At 47.3% G+C, this 12813-nt stretch overlaps 1 protein-coding gene across 9 annotated transcripts in view; it reads left to right on the top strand.

Annotated features, from left to right (window-relative positions):
* The window catches only part of PASK (PAS domain containing serine/threonine kinase), a 41377-nt gene that overhangs the window by 2823 nt on the left and 25741 nt on the right, over nt 1–12813 (top strand). For 8 of the 9 annotated variants that reach the window (XM_059929142.1, XM_059929149.1, XM_059929143.1 and 5 more), the window contains 3 exons: nt 9192–9448; nt 11232–11464; nt 12143–12313. In XM_059929142.1, coding sequence (XP_059785125.1) covers nt 9253–9448; nt 11232–11464; nt 12143–12313 — 600 coding nt within the window. In that variant the 5' untranslated portion in view covers nt 9192–9252. Of the gene's footprint in view, nt 1–648; nt 718–9191; nt 9449–11231; nt 11465–12142; nt 12314–12813 lie in introns of those variants that run through there. The other variant, XM_059929147.1, reaches the window with a different exon arrangement.

Below are 12813 nucleotides of genomic sequence, written 5' to 3'. Positions count from 1 at the left end.
GGGCGAGCCATGGGCTCTAGCGCCATGTCCATGCTTCCCGACGTCCCCACTACACACCTGGGCTTTATCTTTAACCTCCTCACCAGTGTTTCTTTTCCTAGACAAGGGCCGTGGCCTTGGGATGCGGTCTTGATGACTTTTATCCCCTTACCTTCCACATCTCGCCCAGTAAACCTATATCAATTCTATGTCTAATTTCTCTTGTGGCTTCCCCTCTCCGTCTTTCTGCTGTTGCTTTAAGTTAAGACCTCATAATTTTTTGCCTGGATGACTGTAACTACCCCCTCCTCCCCCACTGGTCAGGTTGCTTCCAAGCATAGACCTCTAAATAAGATCCGTACTGCTTGGGCCGGCATAGGAGGCCCTGGGAATCCCAACCAGCTTCTCCAGGCCCATCTCCACCGACTCTCCTGTGCGCTGAACTCCTCCCCAAGGGCTCTGTGGGAATCTTTCCCTTACTGTGGTTCTGCCTGGGAGGCTTCTTCACTCTACTTTGCTGGGCTCAGCCCTGCTGGTGCCTCCTCCAGGATGCCTTTGAGGACCTTTCAGGTCTGAGAGGTGCCCTTTGCTTACACCCTCCCTCGCAGCAGCCATCATCCTGGATACTCTGTAGCGTGCCTTGATGCAAGAAACAGAGAGATAGTCTCAAAATGGGTCTGACGGTGAGTGAAGTTATCGGCCCCCAAGCCTGAAGTCCAGAGGAAGGCATGTTTTACGGTAGGTTCATCCAGTGGCTCGAAATGACATCTTGCCATTTTCAGCTCTGCTCGCCACCGTGTTAGCTTCATCCCGAGGCTGGTTCTGCTCTCGGCTGTATAGCAGTGGTGGCAGCAGTTGGAGCTATTTGCTTCCCAGCGTTTGTTCTAGTGGGAGAAAGTCGGTTGCCTCCAGAAGTTCACCCATAAGAGCAAGGAGTACTATTCCAGAAGCTCCCTGCAAAGCTCTCCTTCTCTTTGGTCGGGGGTGGGGAGTGTCACTCACACCTTCTGGAATCAGAACTAGCAACGGGAGTAGGATTGCTCTGAAGCACCATCAGGTGCTCTCTGGGTCCAGCTTCCCACATCTTCTGCTCAGAGTGGCTACAAAACAGAACAAAATAATAGCGCCCCCCCCCCAAAAAAAGAAAACCCCCACACACAGCAAAAAAACAACACCTATTCTAAAAACCTAGGCCTGGATTAGGCCTGAGTCAAAACTGAACTTGTAAAAAAGGAAGAAATCTAAGCCTGTGTGAAGCTAGGGTCTGTGCTCTCAGGGGCCAGCCTGGGGCTGTGGCCTGAATGTGCTGTGCAATGCTGAACTGGCTCGGCAGACTGCAAACAGCACAGGAGGCACCAAGGGAAAACGGATTGTCTTTTCTGCGTCCACTTCTTGATTTATCAACTTTAGACCCTATTTACTTGCCCCCAGGAAGGACAAAACATTTTGTTCCCTCCTCCTCTCTCGGCATTTCCTTCCTTCCTCTCCCTGTTTCTTGTCAGTTTTATTATACAAAGTAAACTTTTGTAATAGTTACAATGTATTCTGAAGAGTTTTATTACTTTCTTTTACAAAGTAAAGTTTTATAGCATTTACTGTGTAGTCTGAAGTCATAATCAAGTCTTCTGGGCTTTGTCTATAGGCTGGTTATAGAAGTGGAAAACTGAAATATGATCATGTTGTTGTTAGTTATTGCAGAATAATTAGTGCATTGAGATGCTTAAAGAAGGAAATATCAACCTGTGACATTTAAATGTTGCTACTTGAAGGAGAGCAACACATTCTAATAAGTTTATTATTTCGCTTCTTTCTTGCTTCCTACTCACCATTTGGTTCCTAGCCAGCTATTGCTTTTTAGGGTCCTGTGCGGGATATAAATATGTACATGTAAAACATCTCAATTTTCCAGTATATACTAATTGATTCATTCGCAATATTAGTCACAAATCAAAACAGTAAAGTGAACATGTTTAAACTCACCACCCAAATTAGGAACTGGGAGACCCTGTGCCATTGTGCCCTCCCTCATTGCAGCTTGCTGCTGGACCCTCATAGGACATCTCCTGCCTGAAGTTTGGGTTTGTCACATAACTGTGTACCACTAAACAATATATTTAGATGAAGGGGGTGTGATAGAAGGGGAATCCTATTGCTGATAGTCTTTCGTAACTTGATTTTTTTCACTTATATTGCTAACATTTATCCTTGTGTGTATAGAATTTGTTTTGAGTGCTATAATTCATAGCATGAATATACCAGAATTTTAAATCTATTTTCTAATTGATGAATGTTTAGGTTTTTTCTTTTCTTTATTTCTTTTGCCGTTATGAACCATACAGCCTTGAATGTTCTTGAGTGTGACTTGCTACCCATGTGTAAGAATATCTATAGAATATAAATCGAAGAGTGGAAAGTACTGTCAGAGAAGGAGAATGTTTGACTTAAATTGTTTTCTAAAGAGATTATATTAATTTGTTAGCCTTCCCGTTGATCCACATCTTTATCAACATTTGGTATTAGACTTTTTAGATTCTTAATTTTTGCTGATTTAGTAGGTGTAAAATTGTCATGATTATGCTAATAAAGTTAAGCTTCTTGTCATAGGTTTATAGGATTTTCTCTTGTGAAATTCTTGTTTCTATCTATTGCCCATTTTTCTTTTTATTTTCCTTTTTTAAAATTGAAATGTAGTTGGCATACAGTATTGGTTTCAGGTGTACAACATAGTGGTTTGACATTTATATACTTTAGGAAATGATCTCCACAATAAGTTTAGTAACCATCTGTCATCATACAAAATTATTACAACACTGTTGACTATATTCCCTACATTACATCCCTGTGACTTATTTATTGTATAACTGGGAGTTTGTACCTCTTAATCTCCCTCACCTATTTCACTAATCCCCCCAGCTACCTCCATTCTGGCCACCACCAGGTTTTTTCTCTGTACTTACGAGTCTTTCTGTTTTGTTTCTACATTTGTTTTGTTTTTTGTTTTCTAGAGCCGCATATAAGTGAAATCATATGGTATTTGTCTTTCTCTGACTTATTTTGCTTAGCATAATAACGTCTAGATCCTTCCATGTTGTTGCAAATGGCAAGATTTCATTCTTTTTTTGGCTGAGTAATATTCAATCATATGTGTGTGTATATATATGTATGTATGTCTATATATAATTTTGTATCCTGTAACCTTACTGAATTCACTTGTTAGTTTTAATATTTTTTTGGTGGGATCTTTAAGGTTTTTAATATATAGTGTCATGTCATCTGAAAATAGTGACAATTTTACTTCTTCCTTTCCAGTTTGAATACCTTTTGTTTTTTTTTTCTTGTCTGATTGCTTAGGCTTGGACTTCTAATACTATGTTGAATAAAAGTGGTGAGAGTAGGCATCCTTATCTTCTTCCCAATCTTAGACGAAAAGCTTTCAGCTTTTCACCATTGAGTATGACATTAGGTGTGTTTTTGTCATATATGACCTTTATTATGTTGAGGTATATTCCCAGTATACCCACTTTGTTAAAATTTTTTGTCATAAATGGAAATTGGATTTTGTCAAATGTTTTTTCTGCATCTATTAAGATGATTGTAGGATTTTTATCTTTTGTCTTGTTAATGTGGTGTATCATGTTGATTGATCTGCAGATACTGAAACACCCTTGCATCTCTGAGATAAATCTCACCTGCTCATGGTGTATGATCCTTTCAATGTATTGTTGAATTCAGTTTGCTGGTATTTTGTTGAGGATTTTTGCATCTGTGTTTGTCAGGGATATTGGCCTGTGGTTGTTTTTGTAGTGTCTTTGTCTGGTTTTGGTATCAGGGTAATGCTGGCCTTGTAGAATGAATTTGGGAGTAATTCTTGCTTTTCAGTTTTTTGGAATAGTTTGAAGAATATAGGTATTGACTCTTCTTGGTAGAATTCACCTGTGAAGCCATCTGGTCCTGGAGTTTTGTTTGTTGGGAGTGTTCTGATTACTGATGCAATTTCACTACCAGTAATCAGTCTGTACAGATTTTCTGTTTCTTCCTGATTCAGTCACTTGGAACATTGTATGTTTCTAGGAATTCATCCCTTTCTTCTAGATTGTCCAATTTGTTGGTGTATAACTTTTTATAGTAATCTCTTATTGTCCTTTGTATTTCTGTGGTGTCAGTTGTAACTCCTCTTTCATTTCTGATTTTATCTGTACCCTCTCTTTTTTTTTTTTCCTTGATGAATCTGGCTAAAGGTTTATAAGTTTTGTTTAATCTTTTGAAAGAACCAGCTCTTAGTTTCATTGATCTTGTTAATTTTTTGTCTCTGTTTCCACTCTGATCTTTATTATTTCTTTCCTTCTACTAACTTTGGGCTTTGTTCTTCTTATTCTGTTTCCTTTAGGTGTAATGTTAGATTGTTTATTTAAGATTTTTCTTGTTTGTTGATGTAAACCTGAATTGCTATAATCTTCCCTCTTGGAACTGCTTTTGCTGTGTCCCATAGATTTTGGCTCATTGTGTTTCTGTTTTCATTTGTCTTGAGGTTGGTTTTTTTTTTTTTTCTTTCCTTTCCTCTTTGATTTCTTTATTGATCCATTGGTTGTTAAGTAGCCTGTTTAGCCTCCACATGTTTGTGTTTTTCCATTTTTTTTCTTGTAATTCATTTTTCATTTCATGATGTTGTGCTCAGAAAAGATGCTTGATATGATTTCAGTCTTCTTAAATTTACTGAGGTGTGTTTGTGGCCTTTCATGTGCTCTATCCTGGAGAATGTTCCATGTGCACTTCAAAAGAATGTGTATTATGCTGTTTTTGGATGAAGTGTTCTCTATATATCTATTTAAAGTCAGTCTGATCTGATGTGTCATTTAAGGCCAGTGTTTCCTTATTGATTTTCTGTCTGGATGATCTGTCCATTGATGTGACTGGGGTGTTAAAGTCCTCTACTGTTATTATGTTACCACCTATTTATCTCCCTTTACGTCTGTTAATATTTGCTTTATGTATTTAGGTGCTCCTATGTTGGGTGTATATATATTTACAAGTGTTATATCTTCCTGTTGGATTGAGTCACTTTATCATTTTGTAATGCCCTTCTTTGCCTCTTGTTACAGTCTTTGTTTTAAAGTTTATTTTATCTGATATAAGTATTTCTACCCTAGCTTTCTTTTATTTCCATTTGCATGAAATACCTTTTCCTTGCCCCTTCACTTTCTGTCTGTGAGTGTCTTTAGATCTGAAGTGAGTCTCTTGTAGGCAGCATATATATGGATCTTGTTTTTTCATTTATTCATCCATTTTATGTTTTTTGATTGGAGCATTTGGTCCCTTTACATTTAAAATGATTATTCATAGGTATGTACTTATTGCCATTTTGTTAATTGTTTTCTGATTGTTTTTGTAGTTCTTCTCTGTTTCTTTCCTCTTCTCTTGCTCTCTTACCTTGTGATTTTTGTGACTATCTTTAGTGTTATGTTTCTATTTCTTTTTTTTTGTTTATGTATTATAGGTTTTTTTGTTTGTGATTGTCATGAGATTCATATATAACAAGCTATATGTATATGTGATTATTTTAAGTTGACAGTTGCTTAAGTTCAAGTGCATTCTAAAAGCCCTACATTTTACTCCCTCCCCATCCCACATTTTATGTTACTGATGTCATATTTCACATCTTTTTATTTTGTGTATCCCTTAACTACTTATTATAGGTATAGGTGATTTTACTACTTTTGTCTTTCAGCCTTTCTACCAGTTTTATAAGTGGTTGATCCACTGCCTTTTCTATGTTTGCCTTTACCACTGGGATTTTTTTTCTTTCACTGTTTAAAAATGTCTAGTTGTGGCCTTTTCTCTTCTGCTTAGAGAAGCCCCTTTAACATTTCTGTAAGGCTGCTTTAGTGGTGCTGAACTTGTTTAGCTTTTGCTTGTCTGTAACACTCTTTATCTCCTTCAAATCTGAATGTTAGCCTTGCCAAGTAGAGTATTCTTGGTTGTAGGTTTTTTCCTTTCATCACTTTGAATATATGGTGGAATTTCTGCAGAATTTCTGCTGAAAAGTCAGCTGATGGTCTTCTGGGAATTCCTTTGTATGTAACTAATGGTTTCTCTCCTGTTGCGTTTAAGATTTTCTATTTATCTTTAACTTTTGGCATTTTAATTACAGTGTGTCTTGGTGTGTACCTCTTTGCGTTCATCTTTTTTGGGGCTTTCTATGCTTCCTGGACCTGGATGTCTGTTTCCTTCCCCAGGTTGAGGAATTTTTCTGCTATTATTGTTTCAAATAAGTTCTCTGCCCTTTCTCTCTCCCTTCTCTTGCTGGAACCCCCGTAATTTGAATGTTAGTATGCTTGTTGTTGTTCCAGAGGTCCCTGAAACTATTCTCATTTTTGTTAATTCGTTTTTATTTTTTCTGTTCAGCTTGGGTGATTTCTACTACTCTGTCTTCCAGATCTCTGATCTGTTCCTCTGTCATCTAATCTACTGTTGATTCCTTGTAGTGTATTTTTTCATGTATTGTATTCTTTAGTTCTGATTGGTTCTTCTGTATATTTTCTAACTCTTTGTTGAAGTTCTCACTGTGTTCCTTCGTTCTCCTCCTGAATCCTATGGGCGTCTTTATGATCGTTACCTTGGAGTCTTTTATCAGGTGGATTACTCATATCCATTTAGTCCTTTCTCTGAGGTTTTCCATTTGGAATGTATTCGTCTGTCTCTTCATTTTGCTAATCTTTATTTCTTTGTTTTAGGTAGGTTGGTTGTGTCTCCCAGCCTTGGAGAAGTGGCCTTAGGTGAGAGGTGTCCTGTGGCACTCAGCAGCACACGCGCCTCTGGCCACCAGAGCCAGACGCTTCAGGGCTGCTCCCTGTGTGGGCTGCGTGCGCCCTTCTTTTGTGGTGGGGCCCACTGCTGTGGGTGTGCTGCCGTGTGGACCTGGGCCCCAGCCCAGCTGCTTGTGAGGCCCAGCCGCGGGAAGTTGCTGTGGGCACGCTGGTGGGATGGGCAGAACAGCTGGTGCTACTAGGCTAGAGGGAGGATTCCAGAATTGTGCCCGGCAGCCCCGGTGTCAGCGCTGTGGAACGTGATCACAGAAATGGCCACAGCCAGTGTCCCCGTCCCCGGGGTGAACCGCAGCTGCCCCCTGCCTTTCCAGGAGGCTCTCGAAGATCAACAAGTGGGTTGACCCAGGCTCCTTTGAAACCACTGCCTCTGTGCTGGATTTCAGAGTGTGTGAGAGTCTGTGCACAACCTTTGAGAGCAAAATCTCTGTTTCCTACAACCTTCCAGTTCTACTGAACATAAGCTGTACTGGTTTAAAAAAAAAATTAATTTCTGAAAAGCTGGTTTGATTCTTTCAATATCTTCCTAGTTATTTTGAGAAACTCTTGTTTGCTCACTTTTGTGAGCAAAAGACTCCATCTTTTATAGTTTTAAACACATTTGCAGTTATTTCTACCATCTAATCTTCCTGTGTATCTGACTTTGTTGTTTGATTTTTCTGCAGACTTTCACTCATGGTATCTTGTTTTCTTGTCTGTTTAATTGAAAGAGAGCATACATATTTGGTTAATCTTAATCTTTGGAAAATCTCAGGCCTCTATTTAGGATGCTTTGTTTCTGAGAGGATTGCTTTTGCCAGGATCTTGGGGGTGCTGCTGAATTAGGGCCACACTTCCCTCTTCAAGGGTCCCTGGCGCCTTTTAGCAGCCTAAGGGTAACTCTCTTGTCTCTTGAGGTGGCTCACTCTCCCAGTTCTGGTTTCAGCTCATGTGTATTGATTTTACCTTTTGGAAGTTTCTCCCACTTTCAGGTAGCTCACAGATGCCATGGCAGCCATATTCTTGGTGAGACCTAGTTGTTCTAAACTGCGAGGGCCACGTAAGACTCACCCAGTCCACCAGATTCGCAGTCTTATTGTTTCTCTAGAACTTTTGTCTTTTGTTCTTTAATTCATCTGGAACTAATTTTTGCACATGGAAAGTCATAGGGATGCAATTTTGCCCCAAACCAATTATTCTAATTCCATTTAAAACTAGCAGATCACAGTTTTTAAGCACTTACACTATGCCAGCCCCAACTTAGGTCTCTGAATCCTCACAAGAGTATCATGAGGCGTGGATTATTGTTAATCACATTTTACATACGAGGAAACTGAAACTGGAAGGTCAGGTGCCTGTCCAGGGCCTCACCGAGCTGGGGAACATGCTGGTGGTGCCCTACTGATCTTCACTGTATGCCAGTGTCCCTTCGGTCTGCTTCTGAAATTGGTTATGTTCTACTGTCTATTTTTGTTCCTCTGCCTGCAATGACCTTTGTGTATGTAGCTCTGTGGCGTGTTTTGATGTCATCATCTTTCCACACAGGTCTTAGTGGGACCTCCAGTTTTCCCTCTGTCTAGGGGGCCCCCCATACCACCGAGCTCAGCACGCAGCCTAGGTGGGCATTGCCAGGCCCTCATGTTAACATCTGAGGGACCTGGGGCATGAGCGTACCAGAGACCCCACATTGCTGTCACCGTATGCAAAATGATGAATCAGCCCACAAACTGTTCACTGTGAAAGGCACTGCCCTCCTACCCTGATGAATCTTTATGATGACTTTGAAGCCAGGGTGGGATGGGTGGGTTGGGCTTCCTTAGAGTTCTTTGCTGTACCGTGGTGGCATGGGAAGGGACAGCTGCCAGGTCCATCCTGTGCTGGGAGGGCACCCCCGCCTGCTGTTGAAGCTTGGTCTCTCTCTGCCTTCTCATCGTTGGAGCAGGGCTGCTCCTCGGCCTGTCCTTGGGTCCGTGGGTGCTGTAATATGGGAGGAGTGACGAGGGGAAGAGGCCGGTGCGGGTCTGGGGAGTGGGCTTCAGGCCCTCTGGCCGGGAGCTCTGGGTTCCGCATGCCCAGAAGGTGATCCAGAAGTGGGGTGCGGGCTCTAGGGGCACGTCGCCCTGGCCCTGGCCTCCTCCTTCATCAAGGCCCCTGGCCTGGGCCTCCTGGCAGTGGATCTGTACTGTAGTGCAAAGTGTCCTTCACAGCTCCTTCCTGCTCTGTTCTGGTTTTCCCCCTCTTTCCTTCTCTCTTTCTCATCCCTTCTTATGCACTTCTCTCCGTCCGACCATCCTCGCTTCGTAGGCTCTGACCCAGGATGGCTCTTGGGCGCGTGTGAGTCTTTTGGGGCTGAGCTGAGCTCAGCCTTGTGAAGAATTAGTTGCCTAAACTGCCTTTGTTCTTGCCTTGCAGACGCTGATCTGTTCACTTCATCTTCCGGTGGACGACTGTCCCGCTGGCCCGCCAGCTCCCGATGGAGGACAGAGGCTCCATGGCCTCAGAAGAGGACCGCCGGGTCCAGGGCGGGAGCCTCTCCCTGCCAGCGCCGCCGGAGGGCCCTGCCGCGCAGATCGCCTCTGAGCCCAGCAAGGCCCGGTCCTTGGCCCACAGGCAGCCGTGCAGAAGGAACGGGCTGTCGAAGCTCTGCCAGAGCAGGACGGCGCTGTCCGGTAGGCAGCCCTTCTCATCGCCGGGGGCGTCCGCCTTGCCTGTGAAAGTGGGGGCCACGCCGGGCTCCACTCAGGGGCTCTGCTCCTGCAGAGAAAAGGCCTTCGTTTCAGGCGATGCCGGCAGGACCCTCTCCTGTCACGTTTGTTCTGCTGTGATTCTTGTGCAGAAAACTCCTTTTCAGGCGGCGGTTGGAATCGGCCTGCGGTCCAGGGTCAGGGTTTCTCACTCCGGGGTGTGTGAGACGGCCGGGCTGGGCCGGGTGGGCTGGCGCGAGCCAGACTCAGTTTTATTCACTGGGCTCAGCGCATGCTGACTGACCGCGCCCAGGCTCCTGCTTTCCTCCCGGATGCAGGCGGGTTAGACGGGCTTGCGGGCGGCCGTGCCTGGGGTTGGCCAAGAAGTGGTAGGTGCCACTGCCCCCCCTTCCTTATTTCTCTGCATCAGCTGGTGCCTGCGGGGCCCAGACCCAGCCAGGAGGAAGGCGCTGCTCTGCCTCGGCGGCTCATCGTCGGAGGGGGTACCTGGGGGCCAGCAGGTGCTTGCTGGGGGTTGGGAGGCCCGGACCGCGGGGAAGCCTGTTAGGACAATGGGGAGGTGGCTGGAGCTGGGGGAAAGGGCTGCAGGGGGAGGGAGGGGGTGGGTCTGGTCTTGGGAAGAGGGGAGGAGGATCTGGAGGGACCGGCTGTGCTCAGGAGGCAGATGCTGTGGCGGTGGCCTCGCTGGTCTGTGAGGCGGGCAGGTCCCCCGGGAGTGAGGGCTCCAGCCGGGGGCGCTGGCCGGGGAGGGGTGGGAGGAAGAGGCAGAGCTGGCGTCTCAGTGCCTGTCCCGAGGCCTGAGGGTGGTTGGATTGAGCTTGGCACTGGCTGCCTGGGAAGAGGAGGCCCAGGGCAGATGGCCGTGCGGTTTCCAGCCTCAAAGAATGGTCAGGGTGGGCCCACTGACTGGGAAAGTCAGGCGTCCTCTCTGAGGGGCCCGGAGCGGAGAGCAGGGAAGAGTCATGTTCGCTTGTTTGGTTTCTGAGCTGCTGGAAGGATGGAGTTGACACTCACTGCGCTGGGAAAGAGGGGGAGCCGGCAGCTGGAGCCCAGGGGAGGGTCGGGGCTGCGGGTGTGAGTGGGGGGCCATCAGCACACATCCTTGTGAAGTGTATATAAAGCCACCAGGGATGGTTGGAGGTTCTGAGGCTGAGCCTGGGGTCCTGCAGTGGTGAGAGGTGAGAAGGTGGTGCCCTGCTGAGGGCAGGCAGTTTGGGAGGAGAGGAGCGGCCCTCCTGGCCCAGCGCTGCTGAGGCGTGGGGAGGGTGGGGTGAGGCCTGGGAATTGACCGCTGGGACTCGGGAGCCCCTGGCGATGTTGCTGAGAACTGACTTTCTGGAGCAGCGGTGGGGAGTGACCCTGTGGGTGAAGGAGGAGGGAGACCCAGGGCAGGTGGTGAGACAGCAGGGAGCTCTGGAGTTTGTGAGACTTCACAGGGACAGGTGAGGGGTAGCAGCTGGAGGGACTGAGGGTCTTGGACCAATGGACACGGGAGCATGCCCCTTGGAGGGGTGGGTGGGAAGGGACTTCAGAGGGTTGTTTGCATAGTGTTGAGGTCCTTTGTGCTTCTGTGTGGTGGTTGTCTAGGCGGTCTGTGGGGAACGTTCAGATGCACGTGGAGAGTGTGAAGCAACCCTGCAGGTCAATTTCGTCCTTGGATCCTTTTGCAGGAGCTAGAGGCGGGGACTGTGTGTTTTGTGTGTTTCAGCCACGCAAGGTTTAAAGTGTCCCTTCCTTTGCTTTCCAGGAGACAGATGGAGCTCCTACTGTTTGTCGTCATTGGCTGCCCAAAATATTTGCACAAGCCAATTGCACTGCCTGGCGGCGCCTGAGCAGGCGGACCTGGCAGGGTCCCTGGGCAGCACGTCCTGCTGTTCCCTGCTGCGGGGCTTGTCCTCAGGGTGGTCCACACCTCCGCTCCCGGCCCCTGTGTGCAACCCCGGCAAGGCCGTGTTCACCGTGGACGCCAAGACCACAGAGGTATGTGCTTCGGTTTGTGACCTAGCCGTGAGTTTGGGGTCTGTGCCTTCAACCTATAACCTCAAACAGAGGCACTTGAGTGTTTCGGGTGCAATGAGAAAAGGGGCTGGTTCTACCTACATAGTAGCAAAAGAGAGGGGACTTTGGAGACCTACCTCAGTGTTAATCAGTCGAAACATATTGAATCCTCTCATCAAGGCAGAGATTCAAGGAAAGGGAAACAGCGCATTATCTACTCATGCTTTTGCTCAAGCACTGCCTCAACTAACATAGGACTGGATATTCAGTGTTTGAATTAAATGTGTTTGCCTCGTGCACGTTGGTGTGCAAAGAGCTGAGACTGTCAGGCGGGCGGGCCGTGGGGCGTACATCCCCGTCTCCCCCGCCTGGCCTTCACGACGTGGTGTGTCCATCTCGGCGGGTGGAGGGTGGGTGGTTTCAGTCTCAGTGCCGCTGCTGCGCTGGCCGCTGGTCATTCTTGTTTCCATGCGGTTGAGACGCCGGAGGACCCGGGGCGGCTCTGCTGGGAGCGCGACGGCCGCGGGACGTGGCGGAAAGGACAGGTCTCTGGGCCGTCCCCGCAGGGCCCCGCGCCACCTCCTCGCTGCCTTCCCCTCGGCTGTTCGGGAGTCAGAGGAGCTGCTGGTGACGCGGGTGCCCTCCTCTCTGCCACCTCAGATCCTGGTGGCCAGCGACAGAGCCTGCCGGCTCCTGGGGTACAGCAGCCACGACCTGATTGGCCAGAAGCTCACACAGTTCTTCCTGAAGCCAGAGTCCGACGTGGTGCAGGCCCTCAGTGAGGAGCACGTGGAGGCCGACGGCCACGCCGCCGTCGTGTTCGGCACGGTGGTGAGTGTGGGCCTCTCGGCTGCCGGTGGTCACTGCCGGCGCCGTCCTGCCCTCAACCTCGGCACGGGGAGCAGCTGGGGCGGCGGGGGGAGGCCGTGTCGGAACCGAGACGGTACTGCTGCTGGCCTGGCGCGTCCCCGGTACTCCTGGATCAGGAGGAGCCTTGACCGCGTTGCAAGCCTGCAGGGCCCACACCAGGTTCCCGAGGAGTCGCACGGTTCTGTTGTCTCCCATCCACATCTCCCCGCCCTGCTTGTTTGGTGGTCTTGGAGGGGCTGCATGGCTGCAGGGTTTCCCTGGAGCTTTGAGCCTCCTTGTGTGTCCCAGCCGGACGCTGATGGGCCGACCTGCATGTTAGATGCTGAGCCCTGAGCCTCAGGCACCAAAACAAGTTAGATAGGACCAACTACATCCAGGCAATTACCCGTCCACGAGACGACTACCTAGAAGGAAATTCAGACGTTCAGCATGTATTGGTGTCTGTTCTTTAAGAAATTACA

The sequence above is a fragment of the Balaenoptera ricei genome, chromosome 7 (genome assembly GCF_028023285.1).
Source record: "Balaenoptera ricei isolate mBalRic1 chromosome 7, mBalRic1.hap2, whole genome shotgun sequence".
In the NCBI taxonomy this organism is placed as follows: domain Eukaryota; kingdom Metazoa; phylum Chordata; class Mammalia; order Artiodactyla; family Balaenopteridae; genus Balaenoptera; species Balaenoptera ricei.
The sequence above is the reverse complement of the archived record's forward strand: the minus strand, read 5'-3'. Positions and strand labels throughout refer to the sequence as shown.